The 27,364-nt window shown below is 41.3% G+C and overlaps 1 protein-coding gene across 3 annotated transcripts in view; it reads right to left on the reverse strand.

The window, feature by feature from the left end:
• MYH11 (myosin heavy chain 11) overlaps positions 1-27,364 on the reverse strand; it is a 134,361-nt gene that overhangs the window by 85,117 nt on the left and 21,880 nt on the right. For all 3 annotated transcript variants that reach the window (XM_001366001.5, XM_001365941.5, XM_007498607.3), the window contains exons 2-4: positions 26,862-27,223; positions 19,165-19,321; positions 241-268 (exon numbers count right to left, since the gene is read on the reverse strand). In XM_001366001.5, the coding sequence (XP_001366038.1) occupies positions 241-268; positions 19,165-19,321; positions 26,862-27,206 (530 nt within the window). In that variant the 5' untranslated portion in view covers positions 27,207-27,223. The remainder of the gene's footprint in view (positions 1-240; positions 269-19,164; positions 19,322-26,861; positions 27,224-27,364) is intronic.

The raw sequence follows: 27,364 nt of genomic DNA on the forward strand, positions 1-27,364 counted from the left end.
AGGCCTGGAGTCAGGAGGACCTAGGTTCAAATTTGGCCCCTGATTTTCTAGCTATATAGCCCAGAGCAAGTCATTTAACCCCAATTGCCTAGCCCTTGCCTTTCTGTCTTACAATGTTTCTAAGACAGAAAGTAAGAGTAAAAAAAAAAATCAGAAGGAAGAAGGGAAGGAAAGTTCAAGAAAAAGAAAAAACATGTGTACATGTTCATAAAATATTTGGAAAACAGTGGCTTCACTTACGTGCACAGGATAGATTGATCTTCCCGGTCTGTGAAGAGAAAATGAAAACAATATATGGATTAGAATCAAGCAATGACCTAGAGCTCTTAAAGACTTTTCATTCCTGTGCTCCTACTTGGCCTCACCACATCTGAGGGGAACAGTGAGAAGGATTAACCATCCCTAGCTCAAAGAGAATGAAGCCAAGGCCTTGAGAGCCAAGCCCAGAGCCCTTGAAAAGTCAGGGACCAAGCCCAGAGCCCTTGGAATGTCATGGACCAAGCCCAGAGCCCTTGGAAAGTCAGGGTCTAAGCCGAAAGCCCTTGGAAAGTCAGGGACCAAGCCCAGAACCCTAGGGAAAGTCAGGAACCAAGCCCAGAGCCCTTGGAAAGTCAGAGTCTAAGCCCAAAGCCCCAGAGAAAGTCAGGGACTAAGCCCAAAGCCCTTGGAAAGTCAGGGACCAAGCCCAGAACCCTAGGGAAAGTCAGGAACCAAGCCCAGAGCCCTTGGAAAGTCAGGGTCTAAGCCCAAAGCCCCAGAGAAAGTAAGGGACTAAGCCCAGAGCCCTTGGAAAGTCAGGGACCAAGCCCAGAACCCTAGGGAAAGTCAGGGTCTAAGCCCAAAGCCCCAGAGAAAGTCAGGGACTAAGCCTAGAGCCCTAAGCAGGTAGGAGACCAAGCCCAGAGCCCCAGGGAAAAGTCAGCAAACAACCCCAAACTCCTGGTGCCAGGGGCAGCCATGTCAGAGGACTTTGAGAATCCTGGACACACTACATCTAGGTACTTCTCAAAGGTCTCCAGATTTGTGATTCCTCTATGTTAGCATTCCTTCTTAGCTGAGAACCTGGGCAGCCAACTTCTAAAAAAAGTACCTTTCCATAGATTAATATGGAAAGAACCCCTAGAAAGACCCAGCACTCCTATAAGAGAATAATCTAGAGCCATCAGCACTTCTGATGTCTACAACTATTTACTGGCCATCGGCTGTACTGGACATATCAGTACACTGGTGGGAGACCTCAAAGAACTAAAAGGTGTGCTTTGAATCACAGAAGCTCTTGGGATCTTAAGACAGATCCTTGAGGTGATATGAAAACAATCACGAAGTGGTATGTAGACTAATGGTCATGAGTGATCTGTGCCAGGTAAGGTGAGAGAGGGAAGAACTCCTCTCTGGGCTTGGGAGTAAGCAAACATCTCCTCCCTATGGAAGGAATGACCCAGTCAACAGAAATGTGTGGAGCAGAAGGCTGCTAGTAGGGAATAGTGAGAAGAAAGGCTGGGGGGTGGCAGGGAGAGGAACCGACATTGTATATCGTGTGCCCACTGGGGAGTTTTCATCAAGTTTGGGGGATGAATCTGCCTACTGGCCTGAGGTTTATGGGTTAGAGAGACAAATAAGGCTGTTTTAGCTATAAGTTCCTAGCCCATCTACTCACATATGGCCATTCCAATCTGAGCACAGTCCCAGGGGCAAAAACCAAACCAAACCCCTCTTACTAACTCCTTCACCCAAGTGATAGAAGATCTAGTTCATAGAAGAATCATGTGGCATTAAAGTTTTCCCATGAGAAGGGGAAATAGCCCAGGGAATTTTTACTTCTGTTCTTTCTCTCCTTTCTCATTCCTTTTATTTTATTTTAAACCCATACCTTCTGTCTTAGAATCAATACCCAGCTGCCCCCATTCATTCCTTTTAATTTAGGAAATTCCCCTAGGGAGCTGGCAGGGCTTTTTGAGCATTAGTGGGGACTAGGGAAGAGATGCTGAAAAGCTCAGGCCCCTAGCAGGCCTGAACTTCAAGTCTGGGAGCTGATAAGACAGCCCCTTAGCTTGAGTAGGAAGGGGATTAAAAGTCCTAGAGAGGAAGATAAGACCTTGTCAAGCTGCAGAAAGCAGGCACAGCCCTAGCAAGGACTAGACCCTGAGAGAGTAAGCCTGAACTCCTTTCCTCCTTAATTTTATTAGTAAAAACAAGAAAAAATATAAAATAAAATAAAAATCCTCCATTTCAAATCTAACTGAGTCCTTTTCAGGCTCTGTAGGTTAGGCATCTGAAATGTCTAAATGAGAATTTTTAATCTTGAGATAGGGATAGAACAAATATTTTATCTCTTAAAGAGATAGGAAAAAAATCAGATGCAGAGAAAGGCATCATCCTGATCCAGTGCATACATTAAAAACAGAATCCCAACAGCCTGAGAGGGCCATCTCCATCAACTGTAATGGTTTTTGGAACTTTTGGAGGTCGGCTTAGAGAATTCCCAGTGGGAAAACCTCCCTCCACCAATGTAGACTGGCAAGTGGCTTGTAACCTATAGTGTTAGAGAGTTGCCTGCATCATAAAGACATTGTGACTTATCCAGGGTTACATGGCTAATCTGTATGAGGCAGGCCTTCAACCAAGGTCTTGCAGGCCTCAAAGGATAGCTTTTTATCCTCTTTAACATGCTGCCTCAAAAAAAAAATGCTGCCTTTCTCCATCAGTTATTGTTACCTCCCACCCAAAGTTACTTGTACTGTAATCTTCTCTGCCCTTCTATTTCTACTCAGTGCCAAAAATCCACTTATAAAAATAATCAAATAAAGACAAATTCAGGAGTGAAGGGCAGGAAAAATCCCAGCACCCTGATAGACAGGCTCCCATGACTATGGACTATGATGCCGAAGATGCCCAACTATTTTGAGAAAGCAGTAGTGATTGTGAGACAAACAAGTACTCTTAATCCATTTTCATCAGTGATAAAGTGGAATAATTTCCCCACTCATCAAAAATATTTATGCCCAAAGTGTGAGGGCTATGCATGCCAAATTTTAGCCAGAGGGCACTTCACAGGACCCCAGAGAGAGTGATGGGAGGGGGCCGACTTGGGAACGCCAGAGTGCTGCTTAGCAGTGGAGACTGCTGGGAGACCTATGGCCTGGGAAATTCCCATCTGAAATGTACTGCGTGGGAAGTCATCTGAGATCAGTTTAATGGGAGAAATTGATACTCCCATAGTTATCAAACCATGAATACTGTGGGCCCGTGGAATAAAAGCAGATTCAGATATCTTGGTGCTTCCTAGTTCATGTATTCCTTGAGCCCTGGCTTGATTTTGGTTCCTGAAAAGGAGGCTTAGGTTTGAATTTTGCTTCTGCCCCTACTTACCCTATGTGACATTGGGTCAACTCTACCAAGGGGTCTTCTCCCAAAGGCTCAGTTTTCTTGTCTCTGACATGGGGATAATCATTCTTGTTGCCTCCTGACTATAAGGGATCTTTCAACAAAGCAGCCCACTAACTTCCTACCATCAGCTTCCAAGACAGCTGAGCTTTTGTGCTTTTTTGAAGACATCTCAGCTCAGCTCTCCATGCTCCCCAGGCTCCCGAACCCATGCTCATTCCTCTTCCTCCTCCCCTTCTCTAGAACTCTAAACAACTGAGTAAGTAAAGAGGAGTCCTTAATCTCTCCTTCAGACTTGGATTTCTCACTCTCTCAGAAGTGGTTAGCATCTCAAAAATCCTAGTGAGAAGAGGCAGATGGTCTCTGCATCCAGGGTGAGTTTTCCCAGGAGATGAAGTGACTTGGCAAATCCCTTCTCAGCTCCCTCCTCCAGCCTGCCCTTGGAACCATGGCGGGCCCCCAGCTCCCAGCAGACTTGGCTATTTCTGCCTGATCACAAACATAATCTGATGGTTTATCACTCTGAAGCAGCAAGTTGGCAACCTGACCATAAAAGGAGAAAAATAGAGCTTCGAGCTCCACTTACTCTCTTCCTGCTTCTTCAGCCTTGTTTCTGGCTAGACTGCCCAAAGGGTCCAATTCCCATGCCAGGAGGCTCTGGGACCCAGAGAAAAAGAAGTCTGTTAGCTAGGGAGTCCTATCCCTGTAGAGCTCTCATACACTTTAACTGTAGCGATAAACGAAATTCTATTCTATTTCCTCTCTTGCCTCCTGTTCCATGGGACAGCTATTCATCAGGAGACCCTCAGGTCCAAGCCTGCCACCAGAAACTCAGGTGCATGCCATTTCTATTGCTTGTCCTGGGAAATAAAAGAATAGATATATTCTCCTTCTCAGTGGATAGGGGAAGGGTGGGTAGGAGGGAAAGAATTTGAAACTCAAATTTTAAAAAATGTTAAGGGATAATATTAGCGAATAGAGAGCTAAGTTTAAAGATGGGAGATCCTGAGTTCAAATTTTGTCCCAGACACTTCCTGGCTGTATCATCCTGGACAAGTCTAATTACCTATCCTTTGTGGCTTTTCTGCCTTGGAACCAGTATATAGTATTGATTCTAAAAAGGAAGGTGAGGGTTTTAAAATAATAGAAACAAAATAAATGTTGGAAATTTTTTAAAAAGAAATAAACTTTTAAAAAGAAACATTAATAGAGAGATAGTCTGATGCTAAGGCTAGGAACAGATCCTCAATGCTAATATGTGGTTCTCATTTTCATACAGGATGGATGTGAGCATTAGTTAATAAGACCATTGCCATGTGGTATCTGACTCTGAAAAAACAAATATCAACAAAACTATACTTCCATCACAAATTAAATTTAACCTGCACTATTAACATTTTCACCATCACTTAAAAAAACCCTTTCCTTCCATATTAGAACCAATGATAAAACACTCTAGTATCTCTGGCAAAAATAAAAATAATAAAAAATTTGAATGGGATCATGAAGAGTTGAACACAATGACTGTACAATAAACAGTTATATGAGTTTTTATATTATTCCCCTAATAGACTATAGATTCCATGATTCAGGGGCCATGTTTTAACTAAACTTTGTATTCTTAAACCCATACCTTCTATCTTAGATTTAATACTGTGTATTGGGGTTCCAAGGTAGAAGAGTAGTAAGGGCTAGGCAATGGGGATCAAGTGACTTGACCAGGGCTAGGATGTGTCTGAGGCCAGATATGAATTCAGGACCTCTCATCCCTAAACTTGGCTGTCTATCCACTGAGTCATTTAGCTGCATCTCCATCACTTTTTAAAGTCTAAGCAACCAAGAAAACAAGAACTTGGGCTCTGATTTAGTTTATGGGTTTCTGGAGTTCTGAGGTATAAATGCTCACACTAAAAATTTAACAATCAGCTCTTGGGAACTTGTACAAACTATCTCCAAGATACCCTTGGTCTATCTATCATGGCAGATATTCCCAGAATCTCCACGGTGAGCTTGTTCCAAAGGTGTTATTATTATGAATAATAATCTGTCCTTCATACATAAAAGTGTTACCAAGGTAATATATCCTTTTGTTCCTTTCCTCTCTTCTTTCCTCCTTCTCTACTTTCTTCCTCTCTTTTTCTCCTTTCCTTCTTCCCTCTCTTCCTCTTTTCCTCCAATCCATCCTTCCTCCTTTCCTCCATTCCATTTTTTCACTTTTCTTCCTTTCCTCCTTTTTTTCTCAATCACTCAGCCAACATTAATTAAGGTCCAATATGCCAGGTATTGTATTAGGAACAAATCTTGCTTACTGCCTGCTTTTGTGCTTCCTGGGATTTATATTTTTAAAGTTTTATTGGCTCTTGGATGGTAGTTTGCTGACCTTTGATCTGAAAGACCCAGAGCCTATTTGTGAAGACTTGACTAGAAGAAAAATAGAATGTGAGGTAGATAGCTAAGAAAGGCAAGTTACTACATTCCCTCAAACAAGGAAGCTAGTTTTTTTTTCCAGATGCCCCATTTAGATTCCAGAAGATTGCCAAACAGCCTGTCAATCAGTCCCAGGATAACAGAATCCTGTTTGTTGGAAGGGACCTCAGAGTCCAATCCCTATGTGAAGTAAGAATTCCCTCCATTATATACCAGGCAAGCCTCCACTTGAAGACTTCTTGAGGCAACCCATTCCATTTTAATAGCTTTGTTAGGTAACTTTTTCTTAGAATTAACCAAAAACACTAACTGAAATTTCCACCCATTAGACCTAATTTTATCCCTTGGAGCCAAAGAGAAATCAATCTGATTCCTTTTCTAACATTTGAGAATAATGATCGTGTGCCTTCTAAATCTTCTTACCTCCAGATTAAATATTTCCAGTTCATCAGATTGGGCTCCAAAATACTTTGAGCTCTTTTCAGAAAACACATCTACTCTCAGAGAATGAAGGTTTTCCTATTTCTGAAGACTTTCAAGCAGAAAAACTGGATGACCAGTCTTTGAGGACATAGAGAAAGGCACTCCAATTTCCAGAGAAGTTGGAGTAAATGATCAAGTTTTCTTTCACCTCTGAGATTGTATGATTCTAGGTTATGCCAACATAGAGGATCCATTTTTAAAAACATGGCACAAGATCTGGAAACAATTCCCAAAGAGATGGTGAGTCATAAAACATCAGCATTGAAAGGGACAATGGACATTATCTCACAGATTCCATTTATTTCACAGGCAAGGAAACTGAACTCCCCAAAAGGTAGAAAACTGAGGGCTAGAGGGAGGTGGTACAGTGAGTAGAAATAATCCTAGACTGGAGGTCAAGAGATTTGGGTTTATATCTCAGCTTTAGTATTGACTAGGACTGTGGTCATGGATATAATTCAGAGTTTTCTCATTTTTGAAATGAGGAGAATAAGACTTGTCCTATTTACCTCCCAATAAGATTGCTGTGAGGAGAGGATTTTGTAAACTTTATAGTACTAGATAAAAGTGAATAATTGGTATTTGCATAATGGTCCAGGTCTGATTACTGGCAGAGCCAAGACTCATGGAATTGCTAATTTGGAAGGAGCATAGGATCATGGACTTAAAAGTACAAAGGACTCTAGAAAGAATCTAGAGCAATTCCCACATTAGACAAATTGAAAAACTATGGTCCATAGAAGAATGACTTGCTAACTGAGAGCCAGCATATGAAGTCTTCTTGCAAATCCAATAGGTTTTCTACTCTATATGGAGGGATTCTTGACTTAGTCACTTTACCTGGTTAGGCCTCAGTTTCCTCATCTGTCAAATCAAATCAAATCAACAAGCATTTATTAAGTACTTAATATCCAGAGACTTTGGCCTTTGTACTGTTCCTCTACTCCATCTCCAGACTCTAGGCATAGTTTTTAAACTCCAACTTTAGTCTTACTGTCAGTTCTAAGACAGAAGAGTGGTTAAGGGCTAGGAAATGGGGATTAAGTGACTTGCCCAGTCACACAGCTAGGAAGTATCTGAGGCTAGATATGAACCCAGGTCTGGTTCTCCATCCACTGTACTACCTAGCTGACCCAACTATGGGTATTTTCACTGGCTATCCCCATGCCTGGAATTCTCTCTCTCTTCATCACCACCTCTTAGAATCTGACTTCCTTCAAGACCCAACTAAAATCCTACCTCCTTCAGGAAGCCTTTGCTGAATCCTCTGGACTCTAGTGCCTTCCTCCTATTGATTACTTCCAATTTATCCTGTCTACATCTTGTTTACATAGTTGTTTGCATGTTGGCTCCCTCATTAGACTGAAAACTCCTTGAGAGCTTTCTTTGTATTTCCAGCACTTGGCACAGTGCCTGGCATTGTGCTTGGCATTAAGTGCTCAATATATATTAATGGCCCATTTATGTGCCAGGCAATATGCTAAGTAAACACTGAGTATACAAGGAAAGGCAAAAGCAGTCCCAAGCCTCAAGAAGCTCACAATAAAAGAGGGGGACAGCATGCAAATAACTGTGTCCAAAAAAGATATCAGTAGGATAAATTGGAGATAATTACATAAAGAAGGCACTAGCATTAAGAGAAATCAGGAAAGGTTTCTTACAGAAGGTAGGATTTTAAGTTTTGAAGGAGGTCAGGAAACCAGGAGGTGAAGATCAGGGGGAGAGAACTCTAGGCATGGGAGATAGCCATAGCCTAGATGAGGCATTTTTAACCTTTTTTGTGTCATGGTCCCCTTTGGCAGGCTGGTAAGTCTATGACCCCTTTTCTCAGAATGTTTGCTGCTTACATTCATAATTGAAGGAAATACAAAGTTATTTTTTTATATTTTAATTTTATAATATATTTTAATTTTATAATATATTTTAATTTTTTATATATTTTATATTATAAAACAATAATTTGTATTTTAATTTTATAATAAATATTATAATATAATAGATAAATAAAATAAATTAATTTTAATATTTCAGTTATTTTTTAATGAAAATAAAGATGTATTTTTCCCCCATCCAAGACTCACAATTCCCTAACAACTATGTAGAGGCCTTTTGGGGGTGGGGAGTCTCCAACCTCTAATTAAGTATCCCTAGACTAGAAGAATTCTAAGGTCTCAATTATAAAAGTATCATATCTGGGGACAGCTAGGTGGCTCAATGGATCGAGGGCCAGGCTTAATAAAGTCCTGGGTTCAAATTTGACTTCAGATATTTCCCATCTGTGTGACCCTGGACAAGTCACTTACTCCCCAATGCCTAGCCCTTACCACTTTTCTGCCTTGGATCCAATACACAGTATTCATTTTAAGATGGAAGGTAAGGGGTTAAAAATGAATAAATAAAATAAATTATAGGACCCCATGGTTTAGGGATCATCTACTCCAACCTCTATCCCTTTCCTACAACACTGCTGACAAGTTATACAACCTCTATACGAAGATTTCCATTATAGGGTAGCTCTTATATGGACAACTTGAATTATTAGGAAGTGTTTCCTTATAGTGATTTGTAACCATCACCCAGTGGCTCTAACTTCTGCCCTCTGGAGCCAGACAGAACATGCCTGACCCCTCTTTCACATTACCAGTCAATCAACACTCCCAAACCGAAAGCCTTTAGGATAGGAAATGTATACTGTCTTGTAAATGTTCGTCAACATTCTCCAACAGTGTATATTATGTCTCCACAAGTAGCCTGTGGGCAGACAGTTATACTGTTACATATTTCTCCTGTTCCAAACTCCTTCATGTGTTCTGCAACAGCAGGATTCAGTCATAATCACAATATTGGCAGCGTCTAGCATTAGCTAGTGATAATAAATAATAATTAATAAGAGTAGTAACAGTTTGGCATTTCTGCAACATTCTAAGACTTACAATGGATTCTCTGTAACAATAACCCCAGGAAGTTGTCAGTACAAGTCTTATGAACAACTTTTTACAGGTAAGAGAAACTGAGGCACAGAGGTGAATAGATTTGCCCAAAGCCATACTGTAAAATTCAAACCCAAACTCCAAATTCAAGCCATTGCTAGATTACTGATATAACTGGAGGAAATGAAACAGGCATGGGAAGATAAAGCTTCTGGCCTGGAGTCAGAAAGACCTGAGTCTGAATCTGGCCTCAGACACTTTCTAGATGTGTGATTCTGGACAAGGCACTTTACCCTGTTTGTCTTAGTTTCCTCAACTGTAAAATGAGCTGAAGAAGGAAATGGCAGACCACTCTAGTATCTTTGCCCAGAAACCCCCAAGTGGGGCCACAAAGAGTCAGACAACAACAAAAAAGAAAAAACATTCAAAAGGATCCAAGTTCAAATCTGGCTGCAAAGACTTACTCCACTATTTATTTCGGTTTCCTCTGTAAAATGAGGATAATAAATAACACCTGCCTCCCAGGGTTATTGTGCAGATCAAATGAGATCACAATTATAAAGTGCCTAGCACTATTTACATTTAGCACAGTGCCTGGCACTGAGTAGTTGCTATATAAATGTTAGTTTATTGTAATGATTATTTCCAAAGAAACATACAAAAAATGCAAATTGAAAATATTGTACTATTTTTTTTAATCTGGAGAGACGATATTACGGTGACTAAAATGCAGTCAGTTAAATAAAAATGTATAAAGCCCTCCGTGTTGCCTGTGTTAGTCATTTTCTATTTGTTGATGAAAAACCCTTACCTTCAATCTCAGAATCAATTCTAAGATTCCAAGGCTGACTTGCCCAATTAAGAAGTGTCTGATCCATATTTGAACCGAAGACCTACTTTCCATTTGTTCAAACTTGCTCATTTCTATCAAGTTGTCCTGGGTTTTAAAACCCGTGTTCTCCATCCTAGTGCAAATACCAACAACGTAGAAATGGCTTCTGATGAATGACACATGCAATACCCGGTGGAATTGCGCATAGACTTTGGGGGGGAAGAATAGAATACCAAGGAATAATGTTTGAAATTGACCAAATTAAAAAAAAAAAAACATGTTCTCATTTCTAAACTATCGCTTAATATATCCATATTTTTTATTTTGGGCCAGGACCATTATACATCAAACAAATAAACCTAGCAGCCAGTTGGAGTGCGAATTAATGCAGAGGAAATGGGTTTCGATGTGTGGAAAACTCCTGGCTGATTATAGATTCACTGAGACTTTAATACACTCTCACCTAGTTTTGGGGATTCAAGCAATTTGGTGACCAAGCACAGTAACGAGCATGCTAGTGGGCCATTGAGATGGTATCGCCATTCCCTTTTTCAGAGGAAAAAAGTCCACGTTCTATTCTCAGGGGTAGAGGCATACTGCCAAGAAATAAACAGCGAGAGGCAGAACTTCCGACTGAGTCTTGCGGGTACAAGTCTATTTACGTAGTCTGTATATGTAGCATACATCTTATTCCTCCTCAGATATACAGGAACCTAAATATTTATCTTGGGGTATATGTGACCGAGTATACAGCCATAGCTGCTGCCTCTGCCTGTGGCTGCCCACACAGGTTCTACTGAAGATCTTGTCCCTAGAGAGCCTAGTGGGGATTCTTGGGGGGAGGGGACAGAGTAGTGCCGGTATGATACGGAAGAAAGAGATTGTCGGGATTTGGAGTCAGAGGACCCAGGCTCAAACCCCGCTGCCCGCACGACTGTGGGACCACGGGAAAGTGACAGTATCCTCGGGACTCCGTTTCTTCACGTATACAAAGAGGGAGCGGACTAAGTGATGTCTGAGGGCCTTTCCAAGTCCAAATCTGTGATCCTGTCATTTTCTGTGGAACCCAGAAGGGCCAAGGCGTTTCCTTGGGGGCTGAGAGGGAGATTTGCATTTGGACGGTAAGACGTTACTGTAGTTTGCTGAGGAACCGCGAGTTTGGTGGGATTGGGTGGAGCCTCAAAAAGCATTACTCAAACCCCAAAGAAGCTCCATAGGCTTTAAAAAATAATAAGGGCAAAAGAAGTGAGTGGCTGGAGAGAGGCGGGGCTAAGGAAAGGCTGGCCAAAGCTCTCTTAAAATTGAGACAAAGTTGAATTCAATTCCACAAATCTGTTTAGGGGAGGGACACCACCCAGCCTTGGGCTCTCATTTCCTGGGGCACGGGAAATCTACTCAATCCATTGCATTTTATAGGACCTTAGACTGAGAGACACCAGAGATCTTTGCGATGATCTGCTCCAACACCTCCTTTATATAGATGAAGCAGTTAAGATCCAAAGAAGTTAGGTGTAGGTGTTGGGGAGAGGCAGTTGGGTGGCCCAGTGCCCTCAGACAAGTCACTTAACCCCCATTGCCTAGCCCTTACCACTCTTCTGCCTTGGCACTAATATTGATTCCAAGACAAAGGGTAAGGGTTTTTTTAAAAAAAGGAAGAAGTTAAGTGGGCAAAGCTGGAACCAACATGAAGCCAGCAGGTGTACTTCAGTTCTCAACATCCTAAAAGGAATGATTCCTCCCTTCTGCAATGAAATTCTTACTCTGCATGCCTTGAGACTCCACCATGTCCTCACTTCTGTCCCAACTCATCCCCCAGGTCCTGTTCCTTGGGCATCTTCCTCCTGAAGCAGGAAAGATAGCTCCTATCCACTTTTCCAATAGGCTACTTGGCAAAGGAAACTATATCTAGATCAGCCCAGGGTTTGGGATGGGAAGAGGGAAGTGGATCATTTTTTTTAACCCTTACTTTGTATTAGTTCCAAAGCAGAAGAATAATAAGGACTAGGCAATGAGAGTATGCCTAGAGTGACTTGCCCAGGGTCACACAGCTAGGAAGTATCTAAGGCCAGATTTGAACCCAGAATCTCCCATCTCTAGTCCTGGTGGGTCAGTTTGAAAGTACTTTGGTTTTGTAGTCCAAAGGCCCCACTAGCAGCAATTGCTGTCCACTCTTGTTGGTTGTGCTGTTGTTGAGTCATTTTGGTCATATCTGACTCCTCAGGACCCCTTTTGGGGTTTTCTTACACATGGCTTCATCTACCACCTGCATGCTGATGACTCCCAAATCAGCATCTCCAATCCTAGCCTCTCAGTCTCAGCCACTCATCTGGGGAATTTCTCTACTCCCACCATCCTAGTTACAATGATGATGATAACTAACAATTTTTTAGCACCTGCTATATATACTATGTGCTAAAACCTTTAGATTTATTCTCTCATTTGATCTTCACCATAACCCTGGGAGGTAGGTGCTCTTTTAACCCCATTTTACAGATGGGGAAACTGAGGCAAGGAAAGGTTCTGCAACTTGCCCATTTAGTAAGTGTCTGAGGCCAGATTCAGACTCAGATCTTCTTGACTCCAGGACTGGAACTCTATTTATTGTACCACCTCACTCCCCCAGTTACCACCCATTTAAAAATATTACAACAGAAGCAGCTAGGCAGCTCCATGATAGAAGGCTGCACCTGGAGTCAAGAAGACCTGGGTTCAAATTTCACCTTAGACACTTACTAGCTGTGTGACCCTGAGCAAATCACTTAACCTCTGTTTGCCTCATTTTCTTCATCTATAAAAATGAACCAGAGAAGAAAATGGCAAACCACTCTATTATATTTGCCAAGCAAAACACATGGACAGCAGTGGGTGTCATGATCCACAGGGTCACAAAGAACAGGGTCAGATGACTGAACTATAACCTTCCAACAGACTTCCAAAAGGTCTTCCAGCCTTCATGCCATTGCCAGACTCATCCTCTCTAAATATGAATCTATTTTCTGACAGAGGCAGAATTTGACCCTGAGTCCAGATCTATTATGCCACTTCTCAGGCAATATTTTATTTGATTATGTTTACTTAGGGAAACTAGGTAGCACAGTAGCTAAAGAATAAAGGACTGGACTTGGAGTCAGGAAGACCTGGATTCAAATCCAGCCTCAGACACTTAATAGCTGTGTGACCCTGATCAAGTCTCTTAACCTCTGTTTGCCTCAGTTTCCTCATTTGTAAAGTGAGTTGGAAATGGAAATGACAAACCACTCAAGTATCTTTGCCAAAAATAAATTTTTTAAAAAAAAAACAGAATCATGAAGAATTGGACGTGACTGAAACAACTGAACAAAAATAGTTACATGAGTTCTTATAGTATTCCCCTAATAGACTTTAGATTTCATGATGCAGGGGCCATGCTTTAGCTAAACTTTATATTTTTAAACCCTTACTTTCTATCTTAGAATCAACACTATATATTGATTCCCAGTCAAAAAAAAAAAGCTAAAAGGGCTAGACAATGGGAGTTAAGTGACTTGCCCAGGGTCACACAGCTAGGAAGTATCTGAGGTTGAAGCTAGGACCTCCCATCTCTAGACCTGGTCTTCTGTCTTCTATCTACAGAGCCATCTAGCTGCCTCCCCCACCTTTAATTTGTTTCAACCTCAACTACCTCATCTGTAGAATGGAGATGCTGGCCTTTGAAACAGGGGGGAATCTTCCATGGAGAATTTCTAGAGAAATACGTATGTCATTGGAATGACAGAGGATGAGAAGGAGGAGGAGAGTTTTCCATTAGCATCGACAGCAGGAGTGCCTACACCCATGAGATCATGGCTCCCTCAAAGGATCTAGGCAATGCCCAACACAGCACAACAAATCTCCAATGACCAAATCCAAATTAATAAGGAGGCAAAGTGGTTTCAGCATAGGGAACTAGGAATCAGGAGACTCAGATTCCACTCTACACTTGATCATGAATCAATCAACAAACTACATGCCAGGTATTAAGCTAGATAGGTGCTGGAGAAACAAGAGAAAGAATTAAACTCTCTTCCATTAAAAGATTATATTCTTTTGGAGAAGATAGCTTGTAAATAATAACAATAATAATTACATATCACTTTAAGATTTGCAAAGCATTTTACAAATATTATCTTATTTGATACTCATAGTAGGTAAGTACTATTATTACCCACATTTTACAGATGAGGAAACTGAGGCATACAGGAGCTAAGTGGTTTGCCCAGGGTTCGTCCCACAGCTAGTAGGTATCTAAGGTTAGATTTGCACTCAGATCTTCCTGACTTCAGATATAGCACTCTATCTGTGACACTAGCTAGCTCCACCACTGTATTCAGTAAACTGTACTATTAGAGAATAACAGATCTAGAGTTTGAAGGTACTCTACTCCAGCCATTCTTAGCCTTTTTGGTTTTTGGACTCCTCTGGTGGGTCTATGAAAGTCTATGGACCTCTTCTCAGGGTAATATTTCTGAATATATAAAACCAAATCCATATAATTAGCAAGGAAACTGATTATATTGGAAATAGCCATCAAAATGTATTTTTTTTAAGTTCACAAATTCTAGATTAAGAACTGCAGGTCTGTCATTTTACAGATAAAGAAACTGAGGCTCAGAGAAGCTCTAAGGTCACAGGCAGTAAGCATCAGAAGTGACATATAAGCCCAGATCTGCTGATTTTCTCCTATAGCATGCATGCTGCTTCTCTGGTGATTGGGCTGGGAGGGCATCACTTTGTATATGTTCCAGTGCCTAGCACAGTGTTTGGCATCCCTTTGCATATCTTCCAGCACATGTCACTATTTAATAAATATTTGTTGAAGTGAATTTGATCTCCCTGAGTTTACCAGGGGGTTAATAAAGCAGCTGCATTCACAAGTTTACCATTACTAGCAGTGACCTCATCCATCTATTGCTTTCACAACAAGATCAGGAAAATGAAGAGATTCTAATGCCCTGTGACAGGATCCACTCTCATCTAGGTTAAGCAAAAGGAATGGGGGAGGAGGAAAAAGAGTAGAGTAAGGATGAGGGAGGAAGGGGTGAGTGAGGCAGAGAGAGAAAGAGAGGGAGAGAAAGAGGAGAGAGGGAGGAGAAAAGGAGAAAGAGACAGAGAAGGAAGGAGGGAGGGAGAGAGGGAGAGAGGGAAGGAGGGGGAGAGGGGGAGAGAAAGAAAAAGAGGAAGGAGAAAGAGAGGAGAGAGGGAGGAGAAAAGGAGAGAGAGGGGGAGAGAAGGGAGAGACACAGAGAGAGAGAGAGAGAGAGAGAGAGAGAGAGAGAGAGAGAGAGAGAGAGGAGGGAGGGAGGGAGGAGAGAGGAGAGATGGAGGAGAAAAGGAGAAAGAGAGAGGGGGGAAGGAGGGAGAAAGAGAGGGAAGGAGAGGGAGAGAGATATGATCCTTTTCTAACTGGGAAATCAATATACCTAAGTTTATGGAGATCAAAAAGGGATAAATTACTGGCTTATGAAGTCTATCTTTTTTCTTTTCTTTTCTTTTCTTTTTTTTTTTTTGAAGAGTGGCTATATTGGTTTGACTGTAATTGGGTGAGAAAAGATATTTATTGTTGGCACTTAGTACAGGGACTGTTGAAAAATATTCAAGTTTCCTTTCCACAGTCAGAGTGTAATCTTATCTGCCTTCCTGCCTCCTGGGACTCAGGGACAACAGGGGGAAGAAAGTACCCAGAAGGACTGAAGGCTAATTGTGCTTTCATCATATTTATTGTATTAATTCTCTTAACTCCAATTTCCCAACCCCTATGCCCCTGAGATCTCAAAAGAACAAACTGGAGAAAAAATGCTGGCACATGTCTGCCACCCGCCTGCGCTCCCAGGTTCCTGGGGTGGGAGTCCTGTGCATCTGCCAGAGACTTCCTGCCCTTCCCCCATCAAAAGTAACTCATGTTTTCTTGTCAGTCCTAGAAGTTCAGTGACCACACACTTCAGAGGCTAAATCTCTATTCTTGAAGGATGAGATGAATCCTGGTCTGGGGAGTTTTCTTCTCCACTCCTTGCTTCTCCCACCTAGCTCCCTGGTGTGGTTTATCAGTGGCCACCATATTCTTAACACAAACTTAATATTCTGGGCAATTCTTCTTACTATACTCCATGAGTTCCCACCCAATGTTCTTTTCTTCACCCATGCCTTTGCTCACATTATTAGCTTTTCTGATCCTTTCCACAGAGATCTACTTGATATAAAGGACAGATTAAAGCCCACTTTCTTCAGGAAGACGTCCTTCCTTCACTGATCTTCCTCTCTTCAAATATTATAGCATTTGGGGTCTTCTGCACCATACTGTCTTCTACTGTTCTAATTCAGAAAGTTCTCAATATATCAGACCATCAATTCCTTTAAAAATTGGGATTGGATTTCCCATAGTGCTTAACATAGGACTACTCATCCTGTAGCAGGGTAATAATATTTACTGGTTCATTGATTGATTGAGTGACTCAGTATCAAACAACCCCCCACCTCCTCTGACCATCTCTCACCATATAAGCATTCTTATCTTTAAAGACTTTCCTTGTGAGATGGAACATAGAAAAAAATAATACAAAAATTTGGGCTGCAACATTTCCCCTTAGCCTTCCCCCAGCCATAGCATATGCAAAAATAATAGTCAAGTCTCCTAAGTAGTGCCAATATCCTTGGGTCAACATTCCTTGTGGTTTTGCTTCATTTTTCAATTGTTGGGGGCCATCAGACCATGACACCTTGACAGAGTCACACGTGGTAGCTGGGAAGACCACAGAGTGGTCCTTGGTGAGATGTGACTGCCCACTCTATCCCCCTTGCATGACTTCTTTCATCAATGCCCCTTACCTATGAATTGGCATGATTATTATTCCCCCTAGTCTTAAAAGAAATAATGCAGGAGCAAAATACCTGTACCCTAATTTTCTAAAACATCACCAAAAGATCAGACCCTCAAACCCAATCCCAAAACTATTATGGGTTAACTTTTACTTAGGTACATAATTCCCAGCAAAATCGTAGCTACAGGCCAAGCCCAAAACTTTCTCATGAAGCCAGAACACAAATCAATCATAGAGACCCATATGATATGTACAGGTACAGTACAGGTACACTAAGCTTCGATATGCCTCAGTGACTCAATTACACAAATCAGTAAAGCCACCTGTGATGAAATCATTTATCTTGTATTGTGTCTGTAATCACAATACAAAAATATAGAATGTTAATCAAGTGATTTGTTAAAAGTTAATGTATCACTTTTCCAATTATCTCTCTCTGAACATGTGTGTTAGGTAATGTAATCTGCCTGCCAAGAAAATGGGTATAAAAATAAAAACCAAGCCTGGGAATGGCGGAGCAGCTGTTAGGTGCAAAGCAGTCCCATGGCCATAATGATTAAGCTGTCTTCCGTTTGTTATTTATTTTATTTTATTTATTTTGACTGATCATTCACCACCTGTCGAGAACCCTGGAGTCGAGAGTGAGGCTGGACCCTGACCCCAGCATTCAATAACAATGGCTCTTCCATTCTTCTGAACTCCTGCAGGATGGGATGAGCTCCACAAAACTGGTGGGACCCACTTCTTAAGAGGCCAGGCCTCACAAGATGGATTTTCCAGGAGGTAAGGTCATCCTTCCACCTCCCCATTCTCACTCTCTCTCTCTCTCTCTCTCTCACACACACACACACACACACACCCTAGGGGCAACTGGGTGCCTCAGTGGATTGAAAGCCATGTCTAGAGATGGGAGGTCTTAGGTTCAAATCTGGCCTCAGACACTTCCTAGCTGTGTGACCCTGGACAAGTCACTTAACCCTCATTGCCTAGCCCGTACCACTCTTCTGCCTTGAAACCAATACAGTTTTCATTCTAAGGTGGAAGGTACAAGTTATTTAAAAACACATACATACACACACAAACCCCACTGCAACAGAACCCAAATTATCCCCTTTCACCTTTGGTCCTCTAGTTACTTATACACAACATTTTCCTCTGGGCAACACCAGAATGGATTTCTTGCTACTGCCTCCCTGTCCCAGGTTTAAGGACATGTAAGACCAAAGACTGAGTCCAAAGACAGTAGTTACATTCGGGAAAAGCACTTCTTCTTCCTGTTATCTACCACACACAGCACAAGCTCCCACCAATAACACCCAGAAGTCTTAGAGGAGTGCGATGCCTGGGTTTATTAAGCTTTGAATAAGTTATTTTTGTTGTTTAGTTGATTATTCATGTCTGAGTCTTTGTGACCCCATTTGGGTTTTCTTGACAAAGATACTGGAAGGGTTTGCCACTTACTTTTCCAACTCATTTTATAGATGAGGAAACTGAGGCAGGCAGGGCTAAGTGACTTGCCCAGGGTCATACAACTAGTAAGTGTCTGGGGTCAGATGAATCTTCCTGACTCCAGGTCCAGTCCTCTATCCACTCTGTTCCCTAGCTGCCCTTAATAAATACATTATCTATCTAAATTCATTCATTCCCATTGGAATATGATAGTCTTTTTTTTTTTTAATGCAGCCAGCAAAGCACTTGACTGAGGTAAAGCTTAGCTCTGCAGAGGAGGAAGGGGAGATTGGAGGCTCTGAAAAGTGGAAGAGATCCCTGACCTCTGTCCAAGGAGAAGGGGGTCTGTGCCAAGCCCTCCACACTCAAGGCCCACCCAAAAAAAAAGGCCCAGCAGGCAGAGCCAGGAGGTCACAACGGCATTCTCGTGAGGACCCAAGAGCTGGCTCCCAGCACTTGTCTATGCCCGTATTTGCCAAAGCTATTTGTTCCCCAACCCATTCCCCCTCCCACTCGGGCCCTTTAGGCCTCCTCACGTGGAAGGCTGCCTTATGAGGGAGCTCAGAGTTGGTTTTTCCCTTTTTCAGTCACAACATTCAGGGACCCTCTCTGCCTGCCAAAGAATTCCCTGCCCCAGCCAGGAGAAGCCTGTGTGGCTCTGAGAGGCAGGCGAGGGGAGCGATAAATCTCCCCGTAGAGAACCTCCCCCGGCCTCCTCTCCCCCTGTTCCGCCTTCCTCCTGTCACCCCACCTGAGGTCCCCCCCCCCAAGCTCAGCCTGGAGAGGAGGTCCGGAGGCCGTGGAAGGCAAGGAATCCAAGGCTTACCTTGTAGCATACTCCTGTAGGCTGTGTCTGCAATGGCGTAGATGTGGGGTGGCATCTCGTGCCTCTTCTTTCCTTTGTACATGTCGATAATCTTCTCTGAATAAATGGGCAGGTATTTATAGGGATTGACCACGACACAGAACAGGCCCGAATAAGTCTGTCAAATGGAAATTACAGACCTGTGCTTACTCCGAGATTTTCACAAAAAATAAGAACAAGCAGCTAAATTCTATCAGCGTACTGGAAAGCCTTCTATAACAACAATTTCTTTTCTTTTTTTTTTTCTAAAACCGTTCCCTTCCTTTTTAGAATCCATACTGTGTATTGGTTCCAAGGTAGAAGAGTGGTAAGGGTTAGGCCAGTGATAGGGAACCTTTTAGGGTGGTGGGTGATGCGAGAAATATCTTTAGGGGTGTTTGGAGAGCCCAGCCCAGCATCCCTCTGGTTTTCTACTAGCAAACTCTGTGCTAGGGCAACAGCATGTGCTCACAGAGAGGGCTCTAAGTGCCCCTTCTGGCATGTGTGCCATAGGTTTGCCACCATGAGGCTAAGCAATGGGGGTTAAGCGACTTGCCCAGGGTCACACAGCTAGGAAGTATCTGAAGTCACATTTGAGCCCAGGACCTCCCATTTCTGGGCCTAGCTCTCAATCCACTGAGCCACCCAGCTGCCCCCTATAATAATTTCAAAATGGCGAGACTTAAATCAACTTGATAGATCAAGGAATAAAGGCTTATTGATGGCATGCTTCTGGAGGACAGGGACTATCTTTTTTGGCCTTCCTTATATCTCTGTCCCTTAGCACAGTGCTAGGCACTTAAATATTGACTGATTGATTGACTATCATCTGTCTTTTACTATATATGTTGGTTAATGTTTCAAGAGATAGGATGTGGCCTGTCATATGTCTGAATCCAGGTAATAATGAACAGGGTTATTCTCTGCCTCCTGTTACCATAGTGACTTCATTTCTGAAGTTGTCATCCCATTTCCCAACACCATTAGGAGGTAAGTGGAGGAGAGTTAGATGATACTATAATTCCCATGTTAGAGACTGGGAAAACCAGTTAACAAAGAAGGTGAATGACTTCCATAAAGTCATACAGTAAGTTGTGATCCTAAAACCAGTCATGAAATCTTCAGGGGATCCCTGTTACTTCCTAAGTAAAGCCTAATCTCCTTTGCCCAATCTTCAAGGCCTTCTAAAACATATCTCTCACATTATTCCTTTCCACATACTATTTTATGCTCAGCTTTCTGTCTCTGAAAGATGCTTTGTCCTCTTATACCTCTGTTTCACTTACTATTTACTCACCATCTGGTCTCCCCTTATCTTCTCCTGTTGAATTTTTACCTGTTGTTAAAAGTTCAACTAAAATGCCACATTCTCTAGAAAGTCTTCTCTTTTCCCCGTACATGGCACTATTTTTTATTTATATATATATATTTATTTATATATATTTATTTAAATTTATATATATTTATTTATATATATTTATTTAAATTTTTATTTATATATATTTATTTTTTATATTCATATATATTATTTTTATATTTATATCTATTTATATATATTATATATGTAGACAGCTGTATAAGTATATATATGTGCATTGCATATATGCACACACAGTTGTTTATACCTACATTATACATATACACAGTTATGTAATATTGCATATTATAGATATATTTGGGGATTTTCTCTCTCCCCTAGACCTGCAAGTCCTCAAAGCCAGGATCCATAGAGCTCATTTCTGATCAAAACTTTGTAGAGGTAACTAGGTAGCCCAGTGAATAGAGAAGTAGTTCTGGAGTCAGGATAATCTGTGTTCATTTCTGATCTCAGTCAGTAGTTATATGACCACAGGCAAATCACTTAACCTCTGTGTGCCTTGATTTCCTCATCTGTAAAATTGGGATAATAATAGCATCTATCTTTCAGGATTGTTGTGAGGATCAAATTTGTAAGGGAGTCTGAAAACATTAGAACATCACACAAATGCTAGCTATTACTATTAGTATCTCCCCAAAGCCTACCTAGCTTCATGATCGGCATGAAGGAGGCATTTAATAAATGTTTTTGGACTGCTCATTGATTGAGCCAATCTAGAAAACCAAGCCTAAGGGCTTGATAGGCATAAGTTTGAGTGCTTGTTCTGACCCTCACTGGGTGACCTTGTATAAGTTACTCAGTTTCCTCATCAGTCAAACGATCCATCATGTCATTTCCAACTCTAATGTTCTATGAAGTCATGATTATCTGATTCTCAGATACATTGTTTAGCCTTTAGGCTACACACTGCCTATCTAGGGAATTAAATGATGTGTCTGAAAACCAAAGAATTCTCTTCCATTCCTCCATTTGGTAAAGATGTCTATGTGTTGCATTACACTGATGCCAGAGGAATGATCTCAAAAATGTGCCAGGGTAGGGTGGCCTTAGCATTCATTTATGACCTGGCAGAATCCCCTGAGGTCTTCATTCTCTCACTGGGGAGAATAGGGATGATGACAATATAAGACTTAATGGCTTAGATGACCTCTTGGAAACAGTTCAGATAAAAGTTTATGATGCCAGTGAGAAGAATTTCTAGATATTTGGTTTTTTGTTCTCTTTAGGAAGCTGGTAGATCAGGGGACAAAACTCTGGGTCTGGAGTCAGAAAGACCTGAATTCAGGGGGCAGCTGGGTGGCTCAGTGGATGGAGAGCCATGCCTAGAGAAGGGAGGTCCTGGGTAGAAAGAAAGAAAGAAAGAAAGAAAGAAAGAAAGAAAGAAAGAAAGAAAGAAAGAAAGAAAGAAAGAAAGAAAGAAAGAAAGAAAGAAATCTGTGTTCAAAAGAAACTTTGGATACTAGGGGGTATCACAAAACCCCCTAGTTTTGTGACCCTGGGCAAGTCACTTAATCTCTGTTTGTCTCAGTTTCCTTAATTATAAAACAAGGATGGTTAATAATAGCACTTTTCTCACAAGATTGTTAGGAGGATCACATGAGATATTTGTAAAAATACTTAGCACAATGTCTGGTACACAGCAAGTGCTATATAAATACTTATTCCATTCTCCATTTTCCCTAAGAGAGTACAAAGCTGGCCAGTGATTGGTTGTTTGAGGCTGTCTGGATCTGTCAAGGAATGAGAGGGGACATCCAGCCATGGTCTCAGCAGCCACTTTTCTAAAAAATGAACCAAATTCCATCTGTCCTCCTGGGCTGAGCCTGAGTCTACACTTCCTGTCCCTTTCTTTCCCTAATAGCTGACAATGTTTTTTCCCCTTTCGTGGATTGTTGTGGAACATGGCCTCCATACTAGATAATCATCACTGATTATACAGTGCCTCGTGTTGTGTTCTTCCCCAGCTGTTTCACATGCATGAATCTTGTTTCCCCCTAAGATCACAAGCCTACAAGGGCAGAGGGGCTTGTCTATTCCTTCTTTTTCTCTCCTGCCTCCCTAGCACTTGGCAGAGTGCTGAGCACACAGTGGACACTTGATAACCACTCCTAATTTGATGTGAATCTAAGAGAATAATAGTGCAGGTTGCAACAAGTCTAGTTCAGGGCTATTCCTCTTTTTTTCCCCCTTTAAATAAAATCTGGCTAGGATACTATCATTGGGTAAATTCACTTGGATTTCTTTTGATTAGGTTACAATAGTAGTTAGATCAAGCTCTCATCTCCCCTTTCCCTCATACAATCCACTTCTTCTGTGTCTACACCAGGACTTAAGCTGGCTGCCATGTCCTTCCTACCTCCAAGGGTTGCTTGTTCTGGCAGGCATTTGAGTGGGCACCTTGCCATGGGCAGGTTTCAAACATCATCCCAAGGATTTCCCTTTTGTGACCATATTAGGAAGAAGTTCAAGTTTCCCTGGGCACTTTATATAGTCAGCCAACAAACCCCAGAGACATATCTGTTAGGAGAACCAGCTGGCTGGTCCTGTTGCCCTCGGCAGGAGGCAGGAGCCAGCTCCCACTGATGGTCCTATTCATGACACCTTCGCTTCCCTGCCATGCTGGGAAGACACACAGTCCCAAAATGGCAAAGTCAATTCTTGCTCAGGACGCTCAGTTCTCCTGGCAAGTGTCTTGGGAGAAAGGCATTTCTTTCCCCACTTCTACCCCCCTCAACCAGAAAAAAAAAAGAACTGAAAGAAAGTTTTCTTGTGTTTCCTGAGGAATTCAATCTTGGGGGAGAAATATAGAGTCCAAAGATTAAGAATGCCCAAGTCTTTCTTCATGCTGCTACTCTCTTCCAAAAATGAACCTCCTTTCTCCGCCTCTGAAAAGACTGCCTATCTTTCAAGACCTGTTCAAGCCCTACCTTTTTTTTTTTTTCAGGAATCTTATTTCCAATTTACTTTTGAACTCTTCCTCTGAACTGTCCTAATGATTATGTGAGAGAATTTTAGAGTCAGGAGAAAGTCTCAGAGGTCATCTAGTCCCAATTATACTCAATCAAAAGAAAGAAAGAAAGAAAGAAAGAAAGAAAGAAAGAAAGGAAGGAAGGAAGGAAGGAAGGAAGGAAGGAAGGAAGGAAGGAAGGAAGGAAGGAAGGAAGGAAGGAAGGAAGGAAGGAAGGAAGAAAAGATGGATATCTAGCTTCTATTTAAAGACCAATAGGAATAGACACTTTATTATCCTTATTATCCCATCACATTCCATTTTCGATAGTTCTAATAGTCAGTTCCTCACAGCTTACCACTTCATTGTTTTTAATGGGTCTAAGGGTGGTCATATTTCCTCCACCCTTTTATAAGCAAGGTCTCACTTTTTTAACCGCATGTAATAGAATTCTGAGCATATACTGAGCACTAAGTAAATATTTGTTGAATGCCTTATTGACCCAGGGAAAGTATGAGAAGAAAACTGCTCTCTAAATGACCACGTGGTATAGTGGGAAAAGCCCTAGACCAGCTGGCAAAAGACAAAAATGATCACTTAGTGGATTACAGGAAGAAAGGTAAACTAATACACTGTTGGTACAGCTGTGAATTAGTGCAACCCTTCAGGAGAAAAAATTAGACCTCAAAAAGTCATTAAATTCTATATACTCTTTAACCTACCCATCCCACTATTGGGCATATATGATAAGGAGGTTAAAGAAAGAGAAAAAGGTATATGCAAGAATGTTAATAGCAGAATTTTTGTGGTAGCAAAAGATTGGAGAAGTGAAATAGTTTAGTGGATAGGAAGCATGTCTTGGGAGTAGGGAAGATTAAGCTTCATTCTAGAGGACTAATAATAAAACATTATTAAATATACCTTCCTCCTCCTACCAGAAAGATGGTAGACTATGGATACAGAATGTGGCATACATGGCCCATGCATGGCTTTGTTTTGCTTAAAGAGGCTTCTCTGTTATGAGAGAGAGTTTAGGGACATGGGGGAAAGTTATTGGAAAGTAATAGCGACATAAAAAAGAACAATAAAAATTTATTAAGAGAAGAAAGAATCCTGGCCTGGGAGTCAAAAGACTGCCCTCCCTAGCTCTCATCATTCTCTTTCTAAAATGGAATCGCTGACCAGATGAACCCCAAGGTCAGTTCCATTGTTAAGAGTCTAAGGAGTCAGCCAATGCTAACAAAAGGGCCATAGCTCTAAGCTCCCCTTGCAGAACGGGTAAAAGTTTTTTCATTATCAAAAGTCAAGTATGATTCACCTTGGCAGTTTAGCTGCAAGAAGCAGTATTATCTTGCAAGTCCATTTATGAAGAGTTCTTGCTTTGGGGCAGCTAGATGGCTTGACCTATACCTTCTTTCCTCCTTCATGGCTAACAGTTTCTATTAAGTGATTAAATCAACTGGAAAGGAATGATCTAAGAGCAAGATCATCGCATGGTTTGAAAGGCTTTAATCTAATCTACCCAGGGAAGCGAAGCAGGAATTTGGGGTGTTTAATTACTTTCTCATCCATGGCTGGAGAGATATTTTAGGGGCTGTATTTTATATCTCTTCATTTTTGTACAAGACCCATAATTTTTCCAACTCTATTTTCATTCCAGGTAATGTTTTTGAGTGTAGCAGCTCATAAAGAGCTATAATTTTTCCTCTTAAGCCTCTGATGGAGAGGACATGCATTTGATGGAGATTTGTGGATCATGGGAACCAAATCTTGCTTCTCATTTTTTTCATGTTTGGAGGGCTATAAATGTTTTCTCTGCACCAATGACCCTGACTAATGTGCTTTTATAAAAGAACTTCCTGACAAGGCAATTATCTTCCCACCCTTTTCCAAAATTTCCATTGATCATTTGATATTCCTCAAAAACAAATCTATGATTTTCTTCAGACAAAATACAAAATACTCTGGAATGGCAAGATGGAGTCACCAATTATGTAAAGGAAAATGCTTTCTCATCAAGCTAAAGACTACCATCCTTCAAGTCCAACTCAAGTTTCATCTCCAATGATTCCAGCTGACATTGGTTTCTCTTCTCTCAGAATTCCTCTTTCACATAGAATGATAGAATCTCAAGAGGTGGAAAGGATCACCCAGTCCAACTCCTCAAAAACTGAATCCTATCTCATGGCCATCCAGACCTTGCTAGAAGCTCTCTAGTTGTGGAAAACTTCTTTAAACTATATTGGACCTTCCATTAAGGGACAAAGGGAAAAGAGGATATTGGAATGGAAGTCTGACCATCCTTTTGTGAAGAGAAAGGAGAAACAAAGATTGGACTAATGGATATTATCATGGACATTTACCCATCTCACTTTGGAAAGTACCTGTCAATCTTTAAGAAGAAAATGTCCTCATGAGTCATAGTCTCCCCTGGAGTCTAGCCTCTTCTAGGGGAAACCTAATCTCTAATCTCTCTTGATGATACAAGTAGGTCCGCAGAGCAGAAGGACTTAGGGGGTTGGGTTTTCTCCGGGATAATATGATGATGTGGAAAGAGTACTGAGTCTAAAGTCAGGACATATGGGTTTATATCTTGACTCTCATTCTTAAATAGTTGTATGATCAATCATAAGCAAGACATGACCTTTCTGAGCTTAAATTTCCTTCTGCATAAAATAGGAAAGTAATAATAATTATACTACCCACATTACAAGATTGTTGTGGGGAAAGTGCTTTGTTAAAAGCTAATGCCATTTAGATATGAGTTATTATATACAGAGGCATTCTCTGGAGATCCCAGACTGACTCTTAGCTATTTCTCAGGACAGCCTGATCTCCAGGTGGTCAAAGTCAAATCAGGATCACCTTTGTTGCAGAATGTTCTTTAATTTCTTCCCTCTATTATTATCTCCAGTTTCTCCTGCATATATCATATTTGTCCATAATTGTTGGCATGTTGTCTCCCCCATTGGACTGTGAGTTCCTTGAGACTAAGGACTATTTTTGGTCTCTCTTTGTATCGTCAGCACTTACCACTTACACAAAGTAGTTGTGTAATTAATTAATAAACAGGCATTAATAAATGCCTGTTGACTCTAAAAAAAGAAATAAAAACCACTGGCTTCCTTGTACCTAAGCCTGAGTAAGCATATAGTATCTTAATAAATAAAACGAAATCCAGATATGGAGAGAAGTAAGAATTGAATAATGCTACCTGAGGCTGTTAAGTTTGGGAAGCCACTAGGATTCTCCCTGGTGTCTATTTGGCTAGCCTCAAATGCTATACAATTCCACCCAAGTGACTAGAAAGAGGAATGTCTTAAGACAAGGAGAGCCCCTCCCCAGGATACTTACATAAATAAGCCCTGAAAAATATCTCTCCCTCAGGTTATGTAGCACAGATGCTTCATTGAGGCAGGTCAGTTCTGCCATGTCTTCTACTTTGGAAAATTTAGGAGGATTCATCTTCTGGATGTCATCTTTACCAACTGTAATTTTCTTGCCATTCTCGGCCAGCTCCACAATCACTTCATCCCCTTTCTCCTCTTTGATGCTTGCAGCTTCGAAGCCTTGTTTCTCTGAAGGGACCCATACTAGTTTTTTGGCTGTCCAGTCAGCCTGGGCCACTGGGCTATTGATGAAGTTTTTGTCCACAAAGAGGAACTTCTCATCATCACTGAGCTGACCTTTCTGTGCCATGTTGTCTCAGTGATCACCTGGGAAACAAACAAAATGTGGTCTGAATCAGTCTGGGATAAAGCATGACTTCCAAAAAATTTCTCCAGCATTTTTTTTGATTGACTGTGAAGGCAGTCTAGCATCCACCAATCATCACCAAACAATACTTACCCAATGCC

This window comes from Monodelphis domestica, chromosome 7 (assembly GCF_027887165.1).
Source record: "Monodelphis domestica isolate mMonDom1 chromosome 7, mMonDom1.pri, whole genome shotgun sequence".
In the NCBI taxonomy this organism is placed as follows: Eukaryota; Metazoa; Chordata; class Mammalia; order Didelphimorphia; family Didelphidae; genus Monodelphis; species Monodelphis domestica.